Source organism: Nelusetta ayraudi, unplaced genomic scaffold (genome assembly GCF_046127955.1).
Source record: "Nelusetta ayraudi isolate G7.1 ecotype Tasmania unplaced genomic scaffold, CSIRO-AGI_Nayr_v1 ptg000124l, whole genome shotgun sequence".
Lineage (NCBI taxonomy): Eukaryota > Metazoa > Chordata > Actinopteri > Tetraodontiformes > Monacanthidae > Nelusetta > Nelusetta ayraudi.
Genome location: NW_027466174.1, coordinates 250,334 through 277,500, shown reverse-complemented (window position 1 = coordinate 277,500; position 27,167 = coordinate 250,334). Strand labels below are relative to the sequence as shown.

The window sequence follows — 27,167 nt, the reverse complement described above, 5'->3', positions numbered from 1 at the left end:
CAGAAATGGTGTAATTATCGCTCTGTTTGCAGCCTCCCACAAAAAAAAAGCTTTGCTTGCCGCTACAACTGACGCCTTCTAGAATTTTTCATGTTTGGAAGGGGATTAAAAACAAGTCGCATCCAACACCTGCCCTGGGATAGGTGCCAAGTGAGGTGCCAATGCCCTTTGTGATGTCACAAATGGCAGGCTTCCAGAACAGAGTATATGCGTTGCGTGTTTTGAAAAGTGGTGCAAGCACAAGCCAAAGATGGATTTTTCTCATTTCAAAGGAGTTTACTGACAGGCAAGAGACACACATTGTTGTCAGAAAACATTTGGTGAAGTGATTTCTGCATAGATTGTGGATCTGCAAAGTGATCCTGTTATTACCCGAGACTGTAAATTATGGCTCTCGGTGTTGATTGACAGCGTAGAAGCAAAGTGGGAGTGAAAGGGGGGGGAAAAAAAGAGTCGGTGAAGCGCAGACTGCGTGGGTAAGTGTACAAAGTGTAGCGTCAGGAAAACAAAATAAAACATGTGGGTTTGCGCATGATGACAGCTCAATATAATGTTTAAGGGGCCAATAAAGTTTTACCACAGGAGTCAAATGGCCTTGAACCAGGAAACAAGTAATAACGCTCAACGGTGAAGTAAGAGGACAGACTTTTCACTCTTCACTGAGCTGAATTCAGTCACCAGAAGTGACTGAATAGAGACTTGTGTCGTTCTCGACAAAAATAAAGGGCACAAACAAGGCCTTTTGACATTAGAGGCTCTGATGGTGGCGTCGTTCTCTCACTGCTACTCACTGACCGTGTCTCCTTGAGTGGCTTCTCACTTGAATGAAGGCCAGAGTGGGACAAGGACAGGGCGGCAGTGTGACGCCTCCCTCGCTCGCTGGCACCACAAGGGGAGCCTGACATGCCTCCGTCATTAGTGTTGCTACAGCAGACACACACACACACACACACACACACACACACACACACACACACAGGTGTACAGTTACACCGTGCCACTGCAGCTTGCACTCTGTGAAGGTCAGGAGCAGTTTTCCTGACCTCTACACACACACACACACACACACACACACACACACACACACACACACACCTTGGCTTCTCATTACACGCTGCTGTTTTTAGCCCTCATGAAGGATTTGGGATGGAGGGGGAGGTTATTAAAAATGATGCTGGATGCACCCTTAGAGGAGTTTATTTATTCGGAATATGGAGATTAATATTAATACAGCTGTGTTTTGATGCATCTCTCGCTGTGCTCTGAAACCACGCCGCACTTTCATCTGCAAAACAGAGCAGCTGGGACAGGCAATGTGTGCGTGTATGTGTGTTTGTGTGTTTTCCTGCGGCCTCCTGGGGTTGTCTGTGTGCTCTACCTTGTGTAATTTTCGGTGTACAAGTTTGTTTTTTTTCCTGCATATAGTAATATAGTAATGGAATCAACCCCGTCTGATCCGTGCATGAATGCATCAGGTTCTAAATCAGATAAGTATGGTTTTTATGTAAATGTTTTGGGCTTTTTTTTTTTGGTCGTTTTCAGTCTATTTGTGCACAGCGGATTTTACACAGGCCTCCTTTTGGGCCAAACTGCAGCCTGGGGAAGACAGAGAGGAGGAGGAGGAGGAGGAGGAAGCAGCGAGGGAGGTGGATTGTGGGACTCTAACTGAGTGATGGGAACGGCAGAAACACAGCTGACACAGGTGCTTTGGGCGGCATAATTGAGGTGAGGGGAGGGAGGCGGAGACCAAGCAGGGTGACAAATCTACCAAGATGGAGTGTGAAAAAAAATCAGTCCATAGACACAAGAGGGCAAATATTTACTCTCTGACACTCCTTGATGCCCAGATGTCTCATTTATATAATCGATAAAAGATATATCTCTATGTGTATAGAACTTTACTGTTTATCACATACCCATCAGGAAGACAGCCCCTGACATTTGGGAAGAGGACACTTCTCCAAAATCTCTTGGAAGAAAGTTTGTTCTTTGACTATCAAAGCCGACCAATGAGATGTAATCTCTATCAGTGTCTGCGTTTCCATTACCCCTGGAATTGCCCAAAACATAAATCTTGCAATAAAAAACTGGTAATGGAAACACCTAAACTTCGAAAAAAACCTCTCAAATATCGCATATAGAGGCATATCGCAAAAGTGTCATGGAAACACTTTTTTTATATTTACACGTCAGCGGACGTGACGTACGGAGGTCACGTGACCAGTTCACATGAAGTGAAAATGGCGCATTATGATTGGACGGAGGAGGAGACAATATTTTTGGCAAGTAATCAAAGAGAAAAAATATAACAACCATTCTTGACAGCAAACAAACGTAAACAAAGAAAAGCAAACTTTCAATTCAATGCAAAACACCTGCAAATCGCAATTGTACTTTGTAGAAATGTCAGAACTATCGCTTTTATTTTGCGAAAAAGCTGTCATGGAAACGCAGCGCGTGTTGCACGTTAACATGGTAACAGCACAGCTCTTCCTATTGGTAGCGTCACTGCAACTAATCCCCACCTGTGGCTTCTGCCATCTCTCCTCAAAGGACACTGGTTGACTCGCTTAATTGCGACCCAGACATCATACAGGGTTGGGTTCATATATTTGCAGTTGCAATTTCATTCCCTTTTAACACACTTTCTCCTTATTCGAATATTGATTCAAGCATCAGAGTGAGCCATTTGTGCCTGTCGACTGTAGAAGAGAAATAGAGGTGGTTTTATGTCGCTGCCGCTCGAGCCTGCCTTTAATCAGATATTTGTGATTTTTTTTCTTTTTTTTTTTTTCTTTTTTGTGGTCAGTAGTTTTAGTTCTTGAGATGTTCCTTAATTCTATGCTACTGTAATAAACAGTGTCGCGTCACAAATCAGTGCTTTTTCTTTTAGTGTGTGTGTGTGTGTGTGTGTGTGTGCGTGTGTGTGTGTGTGTGTGTGTGTGTGTGTGTGTGTGTGTGTGTGTGTGTGTGTGTGTGTGTGGGCAGTAGGGTCGCCTTCTGCTCCATGCAGTGCAGTGTAAAATGGCTGCTCTCTGTCCAGAGAAGGCCAGGCAGAGATTAGTAACGCTTGAGAAAAAGTAGGAAAGAGAGCAAGAGCATTGGAGGGAAAAAAAAAAAAGAATGAGGGAGAGCTGCAAAGCATTGAGGAGCTGGAGTGGAAAGAGTGTTCAAAAAAAAAGTAATCAAGTGTAGTTAAGCAGACAGCAGTGGCAGGACAGACTCTGAGGTAGCTGCAAGAGAAAAGCGTGTGAGGCTGCCAGATAGAGGAAAGAACATCTTCCTCTTCCGACAGTTGTTATGCATGAAGCGCTGCTCCAAGTGTCTCCGGTTCCCCAAGGAATTGTCAGTAGTGGTCAGGCCTTATGGTTTGTGTGTGTGTGTGTGTGTATATATATATATATATATATATATATATATATATGTTATGACGTGTGTGTGGTTTTCATGCTTTCATAATCGTGACTGATTGGGCTCCAACAACCACAGAACCCACAGGGTCCAAGTAGTGATGCTGTTAAGACCGCCTTAACCCAGACCAAGATACTACTAAGACCGGAGTGTCGAGACCAAGACAACACTGAGACCGTGTTGAGACTCAGACCAAGACAAGGCCAAGACCGACCATGTCAAGATCAAGACTGAGACAAGACCGAGACTGAGACTAAGACAAGACCATCTAGCTGTAGCGTCACAATCATCACAATCCATATTTCTTCAAAATAAAGTTGTGTCAAGTCTAATCTCTTTTAAAGGGGAAAAAAAGTTAATCTATGCTGTTTGTTTTGCTGGTCTGGATTTTAACAGTGGGCCAAAGTGATCAAGACTGCCCCATTTTTTTTGGAGGGCACTGCTACATTTGTTCCGTTACTGTAAACACCCATGATCCTGGCAAATAAATGGACAGAAGGCCCCATCTGTATCCATATGTGTGTTTGGCACAGAGAATAAATGAGCCTTCCGGGTGAAAATGTGAATTATGGGGTTTGTCCTGGTTCATATGGCAGCTCACTACAGAACATAGTGTGATTTCCACGTGGATGCTGCATTTTGCCCTGCATATAAACATTTGGTCCACCTATTTGTATCTTTTGTTGCTATGCCAACTTCCACCACCTCAATTCAAAGACCTGTACGTTCATCATGACTGTTACTTGGTATAACCAAAAAAAATCCTTATAAAAGATTAGAATGGTTTTGGGTGGCAAAGCCAGTGTTGTATTTTAAAATTAGAGAGGTGCAAACTGGTGTGTCTCTGACTTTGTGTCTGGTCCCACTGGTCAAAGCAGTAACCGTTGCATTTTATGGGTTATTATTGCTACATTATTTGCTGCCCCCATCACCAATAGACTTAAATTTCAGTTTTAATCCCAACATGTCTTAGACCGCTGTTCGTGTCTTTCCTGGCACCTTAATAAATTTGGTTTGATACTTCCTCTTTTTTTTAAGTTACTGCCTCGTCCCGCCAGTAGGGGTCTCTGTCTCACCACTAACCCAGATGGCAGCAGTGACCACTAGACTCAAAGGCCAGAGCCGGCATCCGTTTCCAGTTGGTTAACAGTGGAAGTCACTGAAATCACTTGGGGATGTTTTAATGCTGGAAGCTGGAGGGTTTGGACTTGTCTGGCTGACTCACACACATCTCTCTTCCTTCCGGTGAACTCTGTTTCCCTGACAACCAGGTGCAGATCCAAGATCCCTTTTCACATCTTGTATTTTTGCGCTGCCAGCTCCAATTGTAACGATGTTGAATTGGTGTTAATATACATTTTTCTTTTCTTTTCGTTGTTGTTGTTGTTGTTGTTTTGAGTTGGATCGCTGTCGGAGCCCAGTTGGAGCTGAGGCACTAGAGAACATGAGGGATGAGAATTAATGAGGGAGAAATGCGTAATAAACTGTCAAACCAGTTGTGACTAATTAAAAGCTCCTCATAACCTGATTATACATAAATCATGCCAAATTAACATTTTTTAGCGAAGAGGTACCTTTGAAGAAGTGGAATTTGTGTCGACTTCATTAATCAGTATGTTAACAGGAAGTAGATTGACTCCAAGCTGCGAGGTCTCAGCAAAGAGGGAAAACCGCTGAAAAATCTTCATCAATTAATGTAAAAAAAAAAAAGATAGAAATGAGCAAATTCAAAGTTATCGCTGCATCAGGTTAAGACAAGCGCGAGCCCGCCGTGTACACTGTACAGCCTTAGAATGAGACGTACATTTTCACCTGGCTGCTCAGAACAAAATTGCTTGTAACGTGTTTTGGGTTTTTTTTGGGGGGGGGGGGGTTTCAAACGATGACTTGAATAGCTGTGTCATGGCTGGCATCATAAATAATGTGTATCGAGTCAGTGATGTGGAGTCGAACATAAACGTGTGCCAAGTTATTTCCATCCTAATGGCTGCGCATTTTATGGTGATGACACAGCAACAAAAGCGAGATTACGCGTCGCCGAGTCAAATGACATCTGCGGCTGCCGCTAACGGGAGAGAGAGAGAGAGAGAGAGAGAGAGAGAGAGAGAGAGAGAGAGAGAGAGATGATAACATAAACTCGATCTTCTTCCCTGTTAAGCGCTCGCTGTCTGAAATCTCGCCGAGCTGAGGAGGGGAGGAACCAGCCTGCCATTTATAAATAGAAAGAATCAGCACGCACAGCGTCACGCTGGAGGAGAAATGGGTCTCTGGAATTTTTTTTGTTGAGTGAGCAGTGACTGGAGTTTTTTTTTTTTATCAGGGGGAAATAGAGCATTTAATTTCATGCTAATTCTTGGCATTAGTTCCAAATGTGAGTTTAAGGGGGAAAAAAGCCTCCCTTTGGGTGACTGACTGAACTTCCCCATGTGAGTGTGTGTGTGTAGAGAGAGAGAGAGAGAGGGAGAGAGAGAGGGAGAACAGGTGGCCTTAGCAGCCAGCAGTCCTTGGCCAAACCCTCCTTCCTCCTTCCTCCTCCTCCTCCCTCCCTCCATCAGCTGATTCCACCAGCCGCAGCATCTCGCCCTCCATCCTCCATCCTCCGTCCTCCTCCGTCCTCCTCCTCTCTCATCGCTGGGTCTCTCTGATCAAAACCTTTTCAGTGTTTACCTCACCCAAAATCCTCCTCTCTCCTCCCGCCCCACCTCTTTTATCCCTTTTGTCCCTGGCGTCTCAGTCAGTTCAGGCTGAGGGCAGAGCGAAGCGGCACGGGAACCTCGTCTAGCTGCCGCTGCTGCTGCTGCTGCTGCTGCTGCTGCTGCCGGAGCCCGAGCCCTCTTTTCCTCTCTCCCTCTCTCTCTGTCTCTCTCGCTCCCGCTTCCTCTCCCTCCTTGCCTCCACCTCCGCCCCTCGGTGGCTCTTTCTATGGGGGGTCTGTTTGAGGGACCTGACATGGTTAGCCTTCACCATGAACCCAACAGTGAAGATCCACCTTCAGAATGGGACCCACTTTAACACCTACATGTACCAGGTAGGGACAGCTTGTCACTGTTGCCAGCCAAGGCTCTGATTGCGCTCTCGTTCTCTCGCCGTCATGTGACCTGGTTGATTTTGGCTGCTGATGGCTCGGCTGTATAGGTCTGACGTACGGCCTCATCCCCTCCCACTCTTCCTCCTCCTCCTCCTCCTCCTCCTCTTCCTCCTTCTTCCCTCTAAACCTCAGTGGTGTCTTGAAGATGCGAAAAGCCTTTTTCTTTTTTTTCTCCTTGTTGACGTAGCTTCAGATGCGTCAAAATAAAGGTCATGCTGTGCTGGGAATTTTAGATTTTTATGTGGCATCCTTCTTCTCCGGTCCGCCATATGGTTTTTTCGACAGCGCACTCACCGAGAGGCAAACTGAACCCATGCGCAAACACAGAAAAACTCTTTGTGTTTCTCCTCTCATCCGGGCAGAGGAAGTATTTGCCTCCCTCCTCGCTCTCCCTCCCCGTCTTTGTGTTTCTTCGACGGCAGCCCTTTAAGGTTTTTTGCTTTGCTTTAACGGAGGAAAACAGGGATGCATAAATGGATGCTATTCTGGGCTCAGGCCCTACAAGTAGGTCCAGAAGAGGGGGAAAAATCTGCGAGAGTTGGCTGTGGGATGTTTCCAAAGTCAGAATCAAAGCCGCGAGTGTCAGTTTGTGACAGACAATCAGGGAATTCTGAGGTTCTTCCCGCAGTGACAGTGTTGATCCGGCGGTTCGTGAGATTGTCGAGCAGGTTTTTGGTGGAAACTTCCAGTTCTCCCAGTAGATGCCCTGCTTACTGCTTCTTCTCTCTTTCACCTGCCATTGTGTCATTGTGTCTGCTTTCACAAAACTAACTGCATTTCCAGTGTCTGCGTGTGTGTGTTTGACGACTGTCGCCCCCCCAGATGGATTCAGCGCTAGTGAAGCTTCAAATTCATGCGCAGCACTGGAAGTTTGGGCTGTGGCTTTGTCGGATGTTTGAATACTAAGTGACGTGAGCCTTTAATTAGCCCAGGTGATGTATTACATTCTAACCGATGGTGATGGAGGATTCCAGGCGTAGACGTTGGAGTGTATTTAATATACATTTAAGACTTTACATGATATTTGACGTGTGTCTCTGGCTTGACAGATGAGAAGCAGCTTTAACTCTTTAACTCTACGAACTGTCGTGAAGAGGACGTGGCCAGGTCTCAACTTAAACTACTGAACTTTAACTGTTTAAACTACTAAATCAAGAGGAGAAACTCTCCCCCTCTATCCTTACTTCATCAAGAGGGGCTTCATCCAAAACATCTTCTCCATTCTCTTTCTTGGAAAGTATAATGAGGACAAGTTCTTCCTCACTGGAGGATGAATCGACTTTTTGCCTTCGTCAGTGTTCCGTCAAAACTATTTCCCATTTCTTTTACCCCAGAACTTTGCATGTTGCCATGTTGTTACCAAAGCTGCTGCAAGATAAAAGATTGGAATTCACTTTGCCTCAAGGCGTTTACAAGAAGATTTTAATAAGCGTCATGATCCATTATTTTATTATTAATATTTGCTGCTGTGCTTTCAGCGCTCCAGGATTGAGTCCATACTTGGCACGGCGTCAGTCCTGGCATTTCTCCTAATGTGCTTCACTTCTGCTGCTTGTTTATCACAAGCCTAAATTTGCCGCATCCGTCTCAGAGTTCAATAATAATTATAGCTCTCAAGATTAATGCGTTAGGTTTTTGGTTTTTTGAATGGAGTATAGAAATGCTATTTCGAGTAAAGAATAAAAATCTTCCGGTCAGTATTCTAAGTTTATTTAAATTGAGAGAAAATAAATATATATATTAAGAGTGTTGAGTGACTTATGTGAGGTGAGAACCAATGTTAAATATAGATGTATTTCTTTTTTGGAGTTAAATTTTGGAAATTAAATGAAAATGTGTAGCTCTTTGTTGAGTTTTAAAACAATGTTGAAGGGCAAAATGCTTCATGATTATAAGGATAAATGATTGAAATGTGAGTCAATTGTGAAGAGTAATGTAAAGCACATTTTGTTTTTTTGTGTTCTTTTTTTTCTTATGGATTTTATAGGATAGGCAAGAATGAGCTTCAGCTTCAGCCTACTGCTTTTTTTTTTGAGTTCTTTTATTTTTGTTGTGAGCGTACATAATGTGCAAATTTGTTTTGGAAGGTTCTTTCTTGTCAGTTGAATGCACAAGATTGCTTTAATTTACACTGTAAACGAAAATAAACTATAATTAGAATGAATTGAATGAAATAAACTATTCATTCAATCACAAGTCAGAGTGAAATATTTGTGGAGCGCCGCCACGTCACGTCACCGCCCGGCCCAGGATTTCTGCACGTCTCTGGATGTGCGTCTGCTGCACACGCACGACGAAACTCTCGTGCGAAGTTCGTGCTTTTTTTTTAATTTGCTAATGAGTCGTTGCCATGGCAAAAGGCGGCATGTGCAGGAGGAGGTGCCATGGCAACGGATTACTTGCTGGAATCGCAGGGTCGACACCTTGGCAAGGTGTTGTGTTGATGTGTTTGCGCGCTCGCACACATCTGCGTGTGTGCGTGCGTGCGTGCGTGCGTGCGTGCGTGCGTGCGTGCGTGTGTGTCACTGAGATGTTAAATCCTCCCTGGTGTTTATCACATCACTTTCTCTGCAGTGGTGAACAGTCAGAGAGCTGCGATATCAGAGTTTCCCTGAGGACTCACTCTCGCTCTGCACAAGCAGCCGCAGTCTTTGGTTGCATTGGCGCTGCGATCGCAACGCAGCACATCCCATCAGTTTCTAGTGACGCCGACACTTTGCTTTTGTCTTGTTTGCTTTTTTTTAATTCAATGAAATACTTCGTATCGATCGTCCTCGGCACACAATTGCAACCCTGTCTGCTTTCATTCAAAGCACTGGATTTGGTTTGAGTGCAGCCTTAATATTCACTGTTGCACCTGAGATGTGCAAACCTTACATTAGACAAATGGATTTGTGGTCTAAGTCAAGGATTGCTTTATTTATTAGTGTCTACGTAGGTATCCTATCTGTTTTTGTTTTTTTCACAGCATATGTATAGCATGTGTGAGTTGAGCATTGGTGGAATTATTAAACACAACCTATTTAAAAGCTCATTTAAAAACAATAACCCAGGTGTGCACAAACTGTAAAATTTGACTGTTGTTTACACAGTAATTATCTATTTATTTATTTATTTGTCTATGTTTTGTTTTGCGTGTATATATCCAAACATTATCTGCCACTTATCGGGCACTGCCTTGGGACAGCAGGGTGCTATCGGGCTAAGACGATTACTCCAGACCTCCCCTCTGTCCTCCAACACTCACGCAGCTCCTCCTCAGGGAACCCAGAAGCGTTCCAGAACCTAATGGGATTTAAAAAGTCCTCCAGTGAATTCTCTGCCTGCCAGGGTTTTCCTCGCAGTTAGTAAAGTCTTCAAGCCGTGCTTGCTGGAGGCGGCGGAAAAAAAGCCAATAACAACCCTCTGCAAGACTTGCTCGGACCTTCAGCCTGGTTCCTCTGGTTCCTCCTCGAGCTTGTTGCTCGCGATGATAATCCAGAACTTTGCCCTCGGCTCAGCTCTTGTTTCACGGCAGCTGTCCAGAATAACATCCTGAGCACAGCTGAGGTAGCGTCACTCCACCTGTTCATACACGACTCCTTTTGCCCCGACTCGCTTACAAAACTCCAGATTACTTTTCAGTATGTGGTGAGCGATTCTCTTCTCAAGGGAGCAATCCATCGTAGTTAGGCAGAGGACCGTGCCTCCTCATTCAATCATCTTTGCCCGCTATATGTTGAGTGTCGTGATACAGTAGACTGAACGAACTGAACCGTCTGCAAAGAGCAGAGAGAGGCATTTCCAGCCACGATTCTCCTCGCACTCCTTTTGAGCTGAGATATTATCGGTTGACATCACAAAAAGATTGTTTTTCGAGGAGTCCACCAACCGTCAGCGGTGCCCCATGTTAGGCCACAATTGTCATTATTATACCATGAAGTCGCAGTCACAGTTATGATGCCTTCACAAAGTACACAAGGACTGGATGGATGAACCCATGAGTTGCTTTTAGCTTCTAGGGTATCCATTACAGTTCAGTTTCACAAAATCAAAGCAGTATTTCGAAGATTTACAGAGATTTACACAACGTGCCATTTTCACATGAAGTGAACTGGTCGCGTGACCCCGTACGTCACGTCCGCTGACGCGTAAATGCAAAAAAAAAGTGTTTTTATGTCCATGACACTTTTGCGATTTACTTCTATAGCGATACGTCTGAAGAACCCCCTCATGAGAGCGTCAAAACCTCTCAGCGATATTTGAGAGGTTCAAATTTGTTTCCATTATCAGTTTGTGTTATTTAGGTTTTGTGCAATCGTAGTGGTAATGGAAACGCAGCTGAAGAGTTGATGAATGGCGGATCCTCAGAAACTAAGTTGTGACGTCACAGCTTTTAGACTTTAACCACGCGGCAAAGAACGGGAAGTAACAAGGCGTTGAAAACGTCGGTTTGTCTTCTTCCGAAATATCAACCCGCACAAACAAGCGCGCTAAGACACGGAGCTGCACAATCTGGTACGACGCGTCGATTCCAGTCGTGTGACCTCACACAACAAGCAGCAGGCTGTGCACAACCTGAATATAAAAACACGATTGTGTGCGTGCGAGAGGCCTTTCTGTCTTTTTCTGTTCATCCGACCGCTCTCCAATCTCATGCACTTACTGCAAGCGCACAAACACACACACACACACACACACACACACACACAGAGCATTTTTTTTTTTTTTCATCCTTTAATCCCAAACTGCTTAAGGAAGCAAAGGGGAGAAATCCCTTTACAATGTCTGGGCTCAGCAGTGTTTGGTAACCGCTCGCTATCTCACGCCGTGGTTGGAGGCCCCGCAACTCTTCTCCGGGCTCCCAGACACATGTCGACGCCGTCACCCCATCAGAGGGTCTCAGTCTGAGGCTGAGTGAACATCCAGGGATGTTTGGCATTGCTTTGGCAGGCTCTGCGTGCACGGTGTGTGCGTGCGTGGCGCAGAAGGAGCTGCCATAAGGGAAACCGCCAGCCAGACGTTCCATGAGAAATTAAACAGGAGCATTACTTTGTCTAGACAGCCACGTCCTATATTCCACCCGTTGCGCGCCCAGCCAACCCACTTCCATTATGTAAGTCTCCTTTACAGCCGTTACGTATTCATACCTTTATCTGTGCTCAGTTATTAGCGCGTGCTCCTCATATTCGGAGCGTTAAAGCGGTTTTACGGGGAAGATGCAGGGGAGCCGCTAAAAGGCGGCGGGATGAAGGGATGAGGAGATGAAGTGCAGAGGCGCGAGAGGTGGCCCTTTTGAGCCTTTTTCGCCACGATTGAAAGAGACAGTGAGCTCTAACATCTGTTGGCGGATTTGGGCTGAGCTCCCGTCTATTGGTGCACCCCTGTGGAATAAGGGGAAAGCAAAATGAACGCGCTGACCCATTTTCTCCCGCTCCTCTCGGTGCTCCTTCCTCCCTCCAAACCCTTCTGCCTGCTCCTTCTCCTCTGACTGTGGTTTTTTTTTTTTTTTTTTTTTTTGGAGGGTGGTGGAGGTGGGATCCAGAAGCTCAGAATTGCAGGGTTCAAAGAAAACCAAGGTTAATCCCTGCGCACGTTCGGAGTGCGTGCAAAGAAAAAATGATTGCATTTAAACTATTACAGTTTTATGAAGCAGCACAGGATTTCATAGATTTTAGTGCGTCTCAGTTTAGGGCTGTTGTAAAGTTTGACTACGTATCATCTGTTGAAATAGATTACCTTCGTTATTACAACACCTTCAACGGGGACATACATTTTTAACTGAGCCCAGAGGATGTTATACACATTACAGGTATTCAATCATATCAGCACCATAAAACTACATCAGTCCGATGAGCAAAACTAAGTCCAAAGTGAAGAACAGATGTCTCCGAGTCGGAACAGTTGTTGTTATGCTGTCATGCTACATTAATTCACAGCACAGACCATCAAAAGCTAAGTAGCACCTTCACTGCCTGCAGCATTCTGGAAAAATTCTGGAAGATTTTTGAGATATTGGCGGTAAGGGCTTTAGCTTTTATGTCGAAATAAATAAAGGAGTCTGTGCAAAATGTGCAGTTACAACAGCGTCAATATTGGCTGTTAATATTGGAGAAAATCTACACACACCACAATCAATCTCTGAGTTGCATACAGTTTGTACCTGCCCCCCTTGTGATGTCACAGCGTGAATGGCCGAGTAGCCTGCTTGACTGACAGCATAGGCAAAAAAAAAAAGAGAAAGAAAATCGCACAGTCAAGTGGATTACAGTCGTTGGCTGGGAGCCCGGAATATGCTGGCTGAGATGAGCGTCTACTCCTCAGAATGCATCAAGACAAATCATGAAATACAATTTGCTGAAGGTGGAGAAAAGCATGGAGTGTTTCCTCGGGTTTTTCTCCGGCGAGGCGAAGGGATGAACGAGTTTGTGATGTAGGAAATTTTCTTTTAGCGCGACGTCATGCGGGATTTTGTGTTGTGTTTTTTTTGGAGGGTTATTTTATTCGAGGAAACAAACACCTGGTTCAGACAGGCTTTGTAAAAAACTCAACGTGTTTTCATATAATCCTGGATGATTGGAGTGAGGCCGACTTTAACCTTTCAATATTCAGCCACGAGTGTCGGTCAAAGGGCACCTCCACGTTTATGTTTTTTTCCCCCGGCTTTTTGTCCGCTTTTGTGTTTCAAAAGGCTCAGTTCATCCCTAAAAATGAAAAATGCATCCAGGTGAAATGCCATTAGGGTTGATGTAGTGTAAAAAGCAAACACGCAGCGGAATGGTCGCCGCCCTTCCATCACATCGTTCCCCACCACCAATGAAGTTAATGGAGCCTTCGCTTTACAGCTCCGGAAGAGCGTAAAACGTCCATCAAATCTGCGGCCGAGTGGTTGTTTGCGCAGCGGCGACGGGCGCGCCGCCGCTATCTTAAACAGTGTGTGATGGGTTTGTGACGAGACGTGAAATAAGTGTGCGCAGGCTGCAGGGGGAGGCTCGTACCAGGAGATTGATGCCACGGCTATGGAGGCAAATGGGAGGCGGCAGCCTGCAGCCAGTTAAAATATATAGCCGCAAGGCTCATATTTTAAATGCCAATAGAGGGTTTTACTGACGCTCACACATTTGACTGCCTGCTCACATGCATATCACTTAAAGGGACAGTTCATCCGAAACGTAAATTTCACACATTTGCTACTCATTACTGTCAGTGGCCGCGTTTCCATGACAGTTTTTTGCAAAATAAAAGCGATATTTCTAAAATTTCGACAAAGTACAATTGCGATTTGCAGTTGTTTCCACTGAATGGTGTGAAGCGCAGAAGCAGTGATTCTAGAAACGCAGCTAGGGTAGGACCATTTGGGAGGTTTCCAACAGCACAAGTGAACAAAAGAAACATAACAACATCATCTCATGGTAACAATCCAATGAGAGAAACAATAATATGTCAACACCCTTCTCTTTTCTTCTTTTGCAACAATGCTCACCGTATCCCGCGCGTTGTTGTGTTGATGTGAGCACGTACACGGTCGACTGCAGACTTCAGGGTTTTTCCCTCGATGACTGACTGACTTTATCTTAACGGACCGCAGACCATTGTTGTGGGCTCTGAGCCGCTCACCATCACTTGAGGGCTGGATATTTTCCGCCGTGACGAAACAAACGACCTCTGGGGGCACCGCAAGTGCTTAAAAGCTCGAGAGGAGTGCGCACCGCCACCTGTCAACACCGCAGAGTGTGAGGAGCCAACGTTAACAGGTCAAACGGCTCTCGAGCGGAAAACACTTGACTCACGTGGCTCTGAATGATTTTGGGTCAATTCAATCATCTGATTTTGGTCTGGGCATCACTTTAACGCTTGTATTTTTTATCATCCCTTTACAGTAACACAGTGTTTACTACTAATAATAATAAATACATACAGTACAAACTTTTATTTTGTAGCGGTTTTTGTAATATTCTTAAGGATCTGCTCATACTAAATGGAAATATAATGTTTCTTTTTGTTCGATAAAGAAACTAAAAAATGAACAAACTGTTGGGTTTTCGCTGATGATAAACTCATTTACACAAAGAGCAAATGTGGCCTTGACTGTGAAGTGAGGCAGCGCAAGGTAGCCGAGAACATGGACTAGCTCATTCTTTCTTCATCTAACCCTCAAGTGAGACATCAGAAAACTCGGAATTAATGCAAGGTTTTGTTTGCTTTTTTTAAAAAAACAAAAAACAAAAAAACACTAAATCTGTTCCACTGGGCCTTTGAAGTGAGCGCAGTGTTAATTTCGACCGCCGCTCCCGTCAAGACAATACCATTAGCCATATTTATCTTTTTTTTTTGTACGTGTCATTGTAATTTTATAGCTTCTGAAACCCCTGAGGCAGCCGCTGCAGCGAGCCAGCCGTTGCTCCCTGCCTCTCTGATGACATTCATCTCGGCCGCACTGTCGGCATTTCTTAAGCAGAGGCCCTCAGACAGAAAGGTTTTTATTACTCTCAACCGCCCTGGACCTTTGTGAACTTATCTTGGCATCTCCTGCTGATGGAGGTTCCCCTGCAGCATCAAGCTAAGGCAGAACTCTGAGCCGCCAGACGAGCTCTGGTCAGCCAGGCTCCCGTGTTTAAGCCCCCTGAGACTGGAGCCGCATGTCAGCTCAGTTGCACAGAGGAATGATTTCAGTGACCGGTGTGTGTGTGTGTGTGTGTGTGTGTGTGTGTGTGTGTGCGTAGATTAACCTTCGTCTGTGTGTGTTGTGTAGGAGTTTGCCACCCTGACGAAGGAGCTGAACATATGCCGGGAGCAGCTGCTGGAGAAGGAGGAGGAAATATCTGAGCTGAAAGCTGAAAGGAACAACACCAGAGTGCGTACTGCACAATGTGCGCGTGTGTGAGCGAGCGTGCGTGCGTGCATGCGTGTGCGATTGTGTGTGTGTTTTAATGCTTGTATGTGAAGATTTAAGTGCGAGTTTGTGGTGTTGGGCAATGAAAAACAAAGCATCGCTTCTGCATTTTACATAAGCGTTCTCTTCGATCGTGCATTTGCATTGTGTGTGTGTGTGTGTGTGTGTGTGTGTGTGTGTGTGTGTTTAGCTGCTGTTGGAGCACCTGGAGTGTCTGGTGTCTCGTCACGAACGCAGTCTGAGGATGACAGTGGTGAAGCGACAGGCACCGCCGCCATCTGGAGTCTCCAGCGAGGTGGAGGTCCTCAAAGCCCTCAAGTCTTTGTTTGAACATCACAAGGCCCTGGATGAGAAGGTGGACACACACACACACACACACACACACAGATCATAAGGAAAGAAAGGTGCCGAAAATATATATTCAGATAGCAGATTTCCTAAAGATGTGTTACACATTAACTCTCCACAAATTGAGTTTCGCATATGGGACCTTGCCATCATGCTAGATATTGTTCTAAGGTGTTTACTGTCTGTTTGTGTGTGTGTGTGTGTGTGTGTGTGTGTGCCTGTGTGTGTGTGTGTCTCCCTGGTGTCATACAGGTGCGCGAGAGGCTCAGAGTGGCTCTGGAGAGAGTGGCCTCCCTGGAGGTGCAACTGGCAACCACCACACAAGAGGTAGGGCGGAAGAACCCATTGCGTGCGTGTGCGTGTGCGCGTGTGTGTGTGTGTGTGTGTGTGTGTGTGTGTGTGTGTGTGTGTGAGCTGTCCAATCACGACACCTTTCTAGTGTCATGCTGGGCAAGCAGGCTCATCTAGTCATCTCAGCCCACACACACACACACACACACACAGTGCGCACACGCGCACACACAGACACACATAAAAACCTCCCTCTTTGCCCATCTATTTTAAAAAAAGTAATTACACAAACGTTTCCAAAGATAAATTTGGTTGAATATTTATGAGCAGTCAGAGCAGCAGGCTGGATGAGATTTAAAGCTTATGACGTGTTATTAACTCACTAATCACACAGCTTTATAAGAGAGGCAGAAACCTCTCTCCCCTCCTGCGAGCAAAACTCATATTTGAAAAAGCAAAAAAAAAAAAAAAATGAGTGGAGAATTTTGTCCGAATCCTGCTGGCCGCCAGACAGCCAGGCTTCCCTGTGGGAGGCTGCGTTTTGTTCTCGGTTTCAATGAGACAAGATAGTAAACGCCTGATGTTTTTTTTTTTTTTTCATCACGTCTCATCTTTTTTTGTCTTTTTAATCAAAATTTCAGTTGAACATGGCGAGACAACGGAAAGACGGTGACTCAGTGGAGCGAACAGATGGATCCAGGCCTACGTGGAAGGTGACTGCTGCTCTGCTCTCTGCCTTTTTTTTTTTATGTCTGCATATAGCACTCTGTCTGTCTGTCTGTCTGTCTGTCTGTCAGTCAGTCTGTCTGTGTGGCTGCCTGCCGGGTGCAGCCTTTGTGTTTTTATTTTCGTCTCAGAAAAACTTTCGCCCCGCCACCCCACCCCACCCCACCCACGAACACAAACACACACACACACACACACACACGGACAAATACTCGCAACAAATATGTTCTCAAATCATTTCGTGTGAGCCCAACACGGCCCAGCCCCATCCTGCCGCTCAGTTTGACTGAGTCTTCTCTGGTCTCCCTGCATACTAGTCAATATGTTGTTTTTTTTAAAAAAACTGCCTGCATCATGATTTGCACAAAGATAGCCCATCACTTGCAGAAGGAGCTTGAGACGGACAGTGGCACACTCAAAGGCGCTACATGCAGTATTCAGAATAGTAGTCTTCAGAGAAGAACTTACGGAAGACACTGACTGACGCAGTATCAAGGATCCTCTACTAGCACCAAATGCTAAAAAAAACAAACAAACAAACCCAATCATAACAAGCAGGTTGGCAAAATGTCTCAGTGCACCCTTGTTTGATCGGTGGAGGGTCAGAGCTCATTACGACTGATTACTCCAAATTATCACCGGGGATTGGGGTTAGAGTTAGAGTCAGTAGAGGGTGACCCCTGACCCTAATCCATTACTACTGGTCGATCAAGCAGGCTTTATTTGTAGAGCCCTACAACACATCCGCACTACGGGAATCCAACAGATCCCCACGCACACAGGGACCCCGGTTTGTTTTGGTGCACATCCAGTGTGAAACCACGACATCGAGTGGTTGCATTGTATCACATACTTGGACAGTGCCTTTAAATGTTGCGTTTATGGTGCTGTGTGGCGAGTCGGATTTTATTTTAGTGAAAAAATATATAAGAAATAGAAATATCTTGAGTGTGAAACATCCAACCAACCAAAGCCTTTTTCATCTCTCATGTGGTGAACGCCAAGGGCCATTCTGTTAACTTTTACTTCTATTCTTCTTTTATCCAGAGTAGTTGGAGGCTACGCTAACACATTACGTAACGGTGTCCGGCGTCTGTTCACATGAAGCAACAACCCTCGGGATGAGACAGAACGGGGCCGTTTGTGTCTGGACCGAGGCCACCTTGCTGTTTGTGCTGCTGGCTGGGAGACAGAGACGAGCACAGAGATACTGTTCACAAGTTTTCTTTCAAGGAGTAATTACACCAATCAATTAACAGCTTCGCACTCTGACCAGGGCGATCTTGGCCAACGCTCGCATCCCTGGCAGCCGCTGCTCCGCCCACATTCAGCCCCTCTGGTGGCTTCAACCGTTTTGGGGGTGTTTTGAAGCAGAAAACCACATTTGCATGTCGTCTTTTCAGCAAGGAATCTAAAGCAGGCCTGGCTCCCAGCCCTGTTTAACACAGTCATCCAACTGCACCTCCAGGTCCTTTTTGACTAACTCTAATGAGCTAAAATGGCGAAACAGGAATTAGGCACCGCACCAAAAGCCACCAGCTGTGTTTTTATTGCATGGTGATAGACTGTTTAGCCCCGATTTCTCCCCCCTGTGTCTCATGGTATGTTTATGTTTCTGGAAGATATTCATGAGCTGGCAGAAGGGGAGCGAGGAGGGGCGGGGTGGATGGGGTGGGGGAACTCCTAACTTGGCTGCCCACTGTTTTGCCCGTCCGGATGCGCGTCCCTAACGGTTTGTTTAATTAGGGCCGTGGAATTAACCGAACTGTGCACTGAGAAGGGAAACAACATGAAGTCAACAACACAGACGCTCTAACTTGACTCAGCCCGCCCACTTCCATCTCACACACAGCACTTTTTAAATCGAGGTCATCCAACTTTATCGCTTCTACAACTGATGGCAATCCTGCTGGACCACAGCAGAGTGTTTCACGAGCGTCTCATTAACCACAAGTGCAAACATTTCTGCTTAAAAACCAGATGTGCGACATACACGTCCAACAGTTTTGCAACAGTTTTTTTTTTAAACCCCCCCCTTGCAGCGGCTGCCCAACGGCTCCATCGACGCCCATGACGACGGCAACCGCGTGTCTGAACTCCAGGAGCTCCTGGACCGCACCAACAAGGAGCTGACGCAGAGCCGCGAGCACTCGGCCGCCATGAACAGCCGCATGGCCGAGCTGGAGGCCGAACTGGCCAACGCACGCAGGGAGCTGAGCCGCAGCGAGGAGCTGTCACTCAAGCAGCAGAGGGAGCAGAGAGAGGTGAGGGAGCACCGAGGCCACAGGAATTCAGTAGTGTTGTGGTCAAGACCGCAAAAACCGAGACCAAGGCACTATCAAGGCTAGAGAGTATCGAGATCGAGACGAGACCAAGACTTTATATATCCAAGAAAAATAACAACAAAACAGAAAACAATTCAAGTTTGCTTCTCGGTCGAACAGCAGCATCTCTTTTCAGCGAAGTTTCTCATAATAATTTTCTTTAACATTTTTGCTGCATTGCCAACTATGTTCAACCATTAAAAAAAAAAAAAACTTTTCTTCGTAAAATTAAAAACAAAAAATTGGAATAAGCTGTTGTGTCACTCTGGGTGTCACAGACGGCAGCAGCTGGATCCCTTTCCGTTATTATCCGTCATTGTAGTGTTGGCTGAGTCTTGGCCGGTCTTGATCAAAACTCCAGAGTCCGTTCAGTCCGAGACTGAGACAAGACCGACTAAAAATGCCCCCGAGTCCGAGACGAGACCAAGACCCTTAAAAAGTGGTCTGCAGACCAAGACCAATCTAAAGTACGACAACACTAGGATTCAGAATTATAAAAAATGTAAACGAGACATACAGTATGTGTTTAGTCTGTTTGCGCTTAAGTTGTGGTAGGTAACTGCATAAAAGCTGAAGAACCCTTTTCGATGAGAAGCAACTAGATCAAGAGACTTTTATTTCCTGGATGACCTTTGCAGAAATATGCTGTGACGTTTTTTGTTTTTTTTTTGTCTAATTTTGCAAAGCAGCTTTGTTTCCTATAGATTTGAGAGTTGCCAATGCAGCATTGTTTTCCCCAGCAAAACAGGGATTCCAACTCCAACGCTAACCTTTGAGTGCAATACTGTTTATTGCCGCCGTAGATTATTGCAGCCTCGCTTTTATTGTTTTGTTACTGCTGCGGTGCGAAAAAGCGCCTCTCCTACCTGTATTATTACAGTTCCTCCAGGTGCGTCACATCATGACCACTGGGTGGAAAACAATAACCACACAGTCGTGTCTGGCAGGGCTTTTAAAAATACCATTTCTCTCTCCTCTGTAGCCTGTAATCATTTCCTTGTCTGAGCTTTGTTTAACCCTTCATTTCTAACTGGACAGAATTATGATCATTCAAAGCTGATCAGTTAGTTTTATTGCATCATTTTTCGTGAGTGCATTGGAGGACAAATACAGAAGACACACACAAGGTTTTTTTCATCTCGCTATACATGTGTGTGTGTGTGTATATATATATATACATATGTATATATCAAGATGAACATGGCTGCTCTTGTACCGTCAGCGGTTCCCTCAGTCCTGAAACCTTGTTGTTGTCTCTGCACTGACAGAGGGAGGACATGGAGGAGAGGATAACCACGCTTGAGAAACGCTACCTCGCTGCCCAGCGGGAGACCACACACATCCACGACCTCAACGACAAACTGGAGAATGAGCTGGCCACCAAGGACTCGCTGCATCGACAGGTAACGACTCGCAAGATGGCAGTGGGCACGAGAAACATATCAGTGCACGACTCCATTGCATTGCGATCCCACAAGAAAATATCCCAGAACACACAGCTAAGTTTTTTTTTTTTTAAATCATGACCAGCTTCTGTTTTGCAGAATGTTTTTCCACCCCGCCATCATTTTGAGATTTCATTGCATATCGATGTCATTCTCCATACGGCTGCAACAACATATTAAGGTATTTCACATTAAATCTGGTTCAGGACCACCTGTCTGCTTGCAGGGGAATATGAGGAACATCCTCCCAAGTGTCGCGTCCTGGCCACTTTGCTGCTTCGCCACCCTAATTACACCACTTTAACGATCACGCTAATGTGTGTGTGTGTGTGTGTGTGTGTGTGTGTGTGTGTGTGTGTGTGTGTGTGTGTGTGTGTGTGTGTGTGTGTGTGTGTGTGCGACAGAGCGAGGAGAAGGTGCGCCAGCTGCAGGAGATGCTGGAGATGGCAGAGCAGAGGTTGGCACAGACTATGAGGAAGGCGGAGACTCTGCCAGAGGTGGAAGCTGAGCTGGCTCAGAGAGTGGCAGCACTTACTAAGGTAGCACGTTCAGCAACCCGGTAGCTGTAAAATGTATACGAGCCAATTAAATCGCGGGAGGGGGAAAAAAAAATCTACACAAATATGTGCCGGAGGGCGGCAGGGGCGCTCATGTGCAAGTGTCTCCCCCTGCAGGCGGAGGAGCGCCATGGCAACGTGGAGGAGCGCCTCAGACAGCTGGAGTCGCAACTGGAGGAGAAGAACCAAGAGCTAGGAAGGGTGTGTGCGCCTTGACCAGTGTGTGTTTGCGCGCGTGCGCACCAGTGCCTGCAGGGTTTGTCGTGACCCCTCGCTGTGCATGTGTCTGTCTGTCCGTCCGTCCGCCCGCCCGTCCGTCCGTCTGTCTGTGCCTGTGCCTGTGCTCTGTGTTTACGGGCTGATGTTTCAAATTAGTCCAACAACTCTCGGCTTGGTGCTCCCTCATGCACACAGGCGCATACACAAACAGACAGGAAGGGCGCGCGCGCACACACGCACAACAGACTCCTCATTTTCCCGGTGCATTGTTGCATGAATTTGAACCAAATCCACATATCATGCTGAAACACCCCCCCACCCCCATGCCCCACCCCCTCTGCCTCCGTGCGACCGATTGGCTGCTATCTTTAGACTCTGAATGCTTCACGCAAGCCTAATTTCTCTCTATCTGTCTACAATCTCGCAACTATATTTAGAGGAAGGAGCCCTCTGAGGGTGCGGATTAGATGTTTGTGTGTTCATTTAGCCGAGAAATGATCGTCCAACACACAATGGGCATTGTCCTTTCCATTCAAGAGGCGCTAAACCCCTTTTAATTACGCCTTTAATTGCCACAACCGAACCATTTGACCTGTACAATCCAACTATGAAAGACACGCCGTCTGTGTATTCAGCAGATGGCGATATCAGAGGTTAAGTATGCCCTTTATCCCTAAATCTTTACAGGTATGGCCGCTTGATTAGTGCTCCCACGAGGCGAAATTGAATCTGTGTCAGAGGGATGATTTCTAAATTGGATGGTCTGCTTCTGTGTCCCGGCTCGCCAGGCCCGTCAGAGGGAGAAAATGAACGAGGAGCACAACAAGCGTTTGTCAGACACCGTCGACCGCCTGCTCACCGAGTCCAACGAGAGGCTGCAGCTCCATCTGAAGGAACGCATGGCTGCCCTGGAGGACAAGGCGAGAGCTGCGCCTCGCACATCGACCTTACATTAAACATCCAACAACAACAAAAATACTGTCTACACAGCAGCTCGCACCCCATCAGCCGTTTGCTTTGACTCAATCTCCTGCTTTTGGTGTGTTTTTTTTTTCGTCCAGAACTCCCTCATTCAAGACCTGGAGAACTGCCAGAAGCAGCTTGAAGAATTCCACCACACCAGGGTCAGTCTGGCTGAGATGACTCACTGACCTCGCGAGGCCGGGATTTCGGAATCCTGCAGATCCGTCTCGATTAGTTTCACACTGAACCGTGTTTTTTCCCCACTCCCGAACCAATCAATTATATCGGTGAAACGTTTCATCTGTCATGGCAGGTCAATGAATTTCACCCCCTCACTGAGCAACACAGCTGGCTCTTGAACGCATCAGTTTATATACTCATCATTTAAGGGGGTAAATAGGGCAGAATTGCACTTGTGGGTGAAATGTTATATTAATAGTGTCGGCTCCCTATTGCTGCCTCACCCAATCACCGCATGAGCTGAAAACACCACCCACGTGTCTCCACCAGGAACGTCTGATCGGGGAGATTGACAAGTTAAGGAACGAGATCGACCACCTGAAGCGCCGCAGTGGGGTGTTTGGAGATGGAACTCACCCTCGGTACACACAGCCACTTGGTCTTTTTCTCTGTCCCGCCCTCTCTCACGTCACCGATGCCGTCTAATCGCTCTGTGTGATCTCAGGTCCCACCTCGGGAGCTCCAGCGATCTTCGCTACTCCATGGTCGAAGCCCAGGACGGCCACTACAGCACAACTGTGATCAGGCGGGCGCAGAAGGGCAGACTGTCGGCGCTACGAGACGACCCCAATAAGGTGGCGATAGCGTTGTGTTTTTAAAAAGAGGTGAAAGGTCTCGTATTGCGCCAAAATCACTGTATCAGTTTGTCGGAACAATACCTGGTGCCAGTAGAACAGCAATAGATAATAATGATTATAAAAGCAATGAAAAGTGTCCTTTGTGCCCTTTGTGACATCACGAGGCACTGATATGTAGCTCCCCAGGCAGGTGCAGCTCCACCCCAGCACCTACATTGGTCCAGCAAAGCTCCAGTTTTAGCTGCAGCTAAAATCTAGGGTGTGGCCACAAACAGAGGGCTACCAGAAAATCTGTTTCCTGATGATCTGTAAAATTCCTTTGGGTAATTAATCACACCAGACTCCCACATTTGAGTCTTGGCTAGAAAATAACAATCCATAAGTGGGATAAGCATCGGTTTTCCCAGAAAAACTCAAACACAGGGCTAAATATGCTATTCTATTCAAATAGAGATCTTTGGATGATCAATCCAAAAGTGAAGCTGCTCCACCGGAGTCCAGAATAAAAAATGAAGAAGGTGAAAATATTTACTCTGCAGGACCGTTAATCCAACCCCACTCAGATACTTTAACGCTTTGTCCAGGTCACACGACTCATTGTTAGCGCCTTAGCTAATGCCTGCTCTGTTCATGCCTCGGCTGACGTGTGATAATCTCCATTCTGTCCGTGCCATTCTTTACTAACCTCCCCTGTCTCTCTCTCACCTGCTGCCATGGACATGCTGTCTGATGTAAGTTTCTCGTTCATTTATTTCTACCCATGACCGCCACGTTTTTCCTTTTAACTGTCCGTCCTTTGAGTCCTCCAATCGCGTTCCTGGAGCCGTCGCGGCCGCACTGTGTTAAAAAGCTCACTGTGTGCCGCCCGTATCGTTGTGGTGCAGGTGTGCGCCGTGTTCGAGCAGGACTACCCGTCTCTGCGCGGGAGCGTCAGCCACCTCCTCGTCAGCGACATGGAGGCCGAGTCGGACCTGGACGACGATGTCAGCTCTGCCCTTCTTTCCCCCAGCGGCCAATCAGACGCCCAGACCCTGGCGCTCATGCTGCAGGAGCAGCTCGACGCTATCAACGAGGAGATAAGGTGCCGAGTCGCAGGCACAGTGGCGGGATTACGGCACATGACAGTTTCATAATCCCCGCGGCGGGAAATGAGTCAGCGCAACAGCGAGGAGCGGGGCGGCGGATGAAAGAGTCGCTAAATATTACAGGCAGTGTAACAAATAATCAGACGGAGGGGCGGGGCGTCGCCAAGATAGCGCTGCAAATAGTGGTTGATCTTGTTAACGCAGCCTCTGGAGGCCGGACCACACACGCCGAGGCTAGCGGAGGAGGAGGAGGGGTAGAAGGAGGAGGAGGAGGAGGAGGAGGTGGAGGAGGAGGGGGAGGAGGAGGAGGAGGAGGAGGAGCAGGAGGAGGAGGAGGAGGAGGAGGAGGCTCATATATGAAGACTTGTTTCTGAGCCCAGCTGGAATATTTATGTTCAGCGATGTTTATTGCCGTTCAGCCTCTGTTTGTGACACCTCGGAAAATGCTTATAGAGAGGAAATGCAAAACAGATGCTGCAGACTGCAAGTTCAAATAAAATAGGAATTGTGGTGCACCCTCTCGTGCACGAAAAAAGGGATTTTTACCGTCTGCTACGACTGTTGACCCCGGCAAGTTTTGCGCTTCTTACTATTACAAACTATAAATTACTGTAACAGATTCAATAAGTATGATACAGGCTTCATAGTGCCAATCAGATCTTTACACCCAGGCAAACGCTGAGCACTGGTCCACCTGTGACTGTTACCGCCGGCTTGTCTGTGCAGGATGATCCAGGTGGAGAGAGAATCCGCAGAGCTGCGCTCCGACGAGCTGGAGTCCCGCGTGAACAGCGGCAGCATGGACGGACTCAACGTGACGCTGCGGCCCCGGGCCCTGCCCACCTCGGCCACCGCCCAATCACTGGCCTCGTCCTGCTCCCCGCCCACCAGCGGCCACTCCACCCCCAAGCACCACCAACGCAACGCCAGCCACCACCTGGGCATCATGACCCTGGTCAGAGACCACCACACCCCAGCATGTGTGTGTGTGTGCGTGTGTGTGTGTGTGTAAGTTGTTGGTGTAACTTTGTACTGCTTCATTTCATAGCCGAGCGACTTGAGGAAGCACCGCAGGAAAGTGGCAGTAAGTATGCAGGAGAAAAGTCAAGCTTTTTTTCTGTGTGTTTGTCGCAACTTGGCCTTCCGATGACTCACACGAGTTGCATTCATTTATTTATTTCTTTTCTACTCCAGTCCCCAGTAGAAGTGGACAAAGCCACCATCAAGTGTGAGACGTCGCCGCCTCCGTCGCCCCGCAGCCTGAGGCTGGAAACCAATTTTGCACAGTTCACGGGCAGCTTGGAGGACGGACGAGGGTAAACACACAAGCAGCAGCATCACACACAACATCTCCACTAACTGGTTTACAGACCAATCCTGTGCGTTCAGGTGCCGTAAAACTTCCAAAACATATCTTTCTGTACATAAGTCGCTTTTACCCTATTGTGATTTTGCCAACACGAGCCTCCTCTGCTCTAACTGCTAACAGCAAGCCGAAGAAGGGCATCAAGTCGTCCATCGGCCGCCTCTTCGGGAAGAAGAAGGAGGGAGGAGGTCGCCTGGAGCCGATGGTCGGCCGAGACGGTCAAGCTTTGCCGGCCCTGACAGGTCTTGCTTCTGCTTGGAAAGCCGCTCACACACAGTGGAAGCGGAGGTTCACGCCGCCTCTGTCTGCTGTCTTTTAGATTTCGAGATGGGCATCGGAGACACAATGACGCTGGGGAAACTGGGCACGCAGGCCGAGAGGGACCGCAGGATGAAGAAAAAGTAGGGCCTTTTAACATTTTCTGCATTATTTATGTACTTTGAAAGTGCATCCATGGTCAGTTTTTTTTCCCTTTCCCTCACTGTTTTTTTTTTCCGACAACACAGACATGAGCTCCTGGAAGACGCCAGGAAACGAGGTCTGGCATTTGCCCAGTGGGACGGCCCCACCGTGGTGTCCTGGCTAGAGGTACCGTCCCTCTTCCCTCAGTGTTTGTTTTTAGAAGCTTCCCCCCGCTGCTAATGGCAGGAAGTCCCCCGACACCTGCCAATATGCCTACTGCTTATTTAGCTCAAAATATTGCCACCATTTAGGGGATTTTCTATTTTACTTTAACGTCCTGACCCACCTCACCAAAAGATGAGCACTTAGCTCCACCTACAGGCCTGAAAAGCCACTTGATTTTGCAATCTAGTCCACAAAATGACAAGTTTGTACTTGGAATTAAGTCACGGAAATGAACAAAGTTGGTGTCTGATTCGACAGAGAAACACAAGGAGAAGATTCATGACTTCAGTGTGCGAGGAAAGTTTCATTGAAAAAAAATAAATCAAAGGGAATTGGTGGGGGGAATTAGTTTAGACTGGAGTGCAGAGGAATCAAACAGACACGGGGTCAACAAACAGAACAGCAAAGTAAGAATCACACAGCTGAGCCAACCTGCAGGGAGGGAAGATCTGAGTGCAGCTGTGTGGAGCTGAGGACGAGGATGACCAGGTGGCTGCCATTACACAGGCAAGACAGGTGTGGAAAGGCGGAGCAAACTGAAGTGACAGAGTAAAGGGGGCGGAGCCGGGAAAGAAGCTGATGGCATGGGGGGGGGCGGGGGTCACAAAGACAGACAGCACACAAGCGCATTAGAACCGTCACTGAGAAGTGACGCAATACACCCAAGCAATAACTTTACCTCCACACAACTCAAACTTAAAACTCTCACAGGCCGCATATTTAAATTCCACTTTAGAGCAGATAGAATATTTGCCTCTCTCCTGTGAGCAAAGCACCCTGAAGTGAGAGGAGTTCACCCTCTACACACAGGTTATCCAGGCAGCCCTTTGCGATCAGCTTTGTGAGACTTCTAAAAGTGGGAGGTAAAAAGCAGCAGTTTTCACTTTTTAGTTGGAGGCTGCGCACAGAGGGTTAAACATGCTGCTGTCTGAAGATCAAAGGGCTGTTTTTGATCATTAAAAGCCAGGCTGCTCCATGAAGATTCTGAAATAAAAAAAAATAAGGGCGTGATAGTGGGAATTTACCC

At 46.8% G+C, this 27,167-nt stretch overlaps 1 protein-coding gene across 2 annotated transcripts in view; it reads left to right on the top strand.

Moving 5' to 3' along the window:
- Positions 1-27,167, top strand: part of ppfia4 (PTPRF interacting protein alpha 4) — a 51,623-nt gene that overhangs the window by 18,348 nt on the left and 6,108 nt on the right. The window contains exons 2-20 of one of the 2 annotated variants that reach the window (XM_076050162.1): positions 15,231-15,332; positions 15,562-15,726; positions 15,972-16,046; positions 16,652-16,723; positions 18,779-19,000; positions 20,329-20,463; positions 20,910-21,044; positions 21,180-21,263; positions 22,070-22,201; positions 22,343-22,405; positions 22,755-22,846; positions 22,930-23,059; positions 23,947-24,143; positions 24,874-25,102; positions 25,196-25,231; positions 25,342-25,463; positions 25,637-25,755; positions 25,833-25,914; positions 26,020-26,101. In XM_076050162.1, the coding sequence (XP_075906277.1) occupies positions 15,231-15,332; positions 15,562-15,726; positions 15,972-16,046; positions 16,652-16,723; positions 18,779-19,000; positions 20,329-20,463; positions 20,910-21,044; positions 21,180-21,263; positions 22,070-22,201; positions 22,343-22,405; positions 22,755-22,846; positions 22,930-23,059; positions 23,947-24,143; positions 24,874-25,102; positions 25,196-25,231; positions 25,342-25,463; positions 25,637-25,755; positions 25,833-25,914; positions 26,020-26,101 (2,274 nt within the window). The remainder of the gene's footprint in view (positions 1-15,230; positions 15,333-15,561; positions 15,727-15,971; positions 16,047-16,651; positions 16,724-18,778; positions 19,001-20,328; positions 20,464-20,909; positions 21,045-21,179; positions 21,264-22,069; positions 22,202-22,342; positions 22,406-22,754; positions 22,847-22,929; positions 23,060-23,946; positions 24,144-24,873; positions 25,103-25,195; positions 25,232-25,341; positions 25,464-25,636; positions 25,756-25,832; positions 25,915-26,019; positions 26,102-27,167) is intronic. The other variant, XM_076050163.1, reaches the window with a different exon arrangement.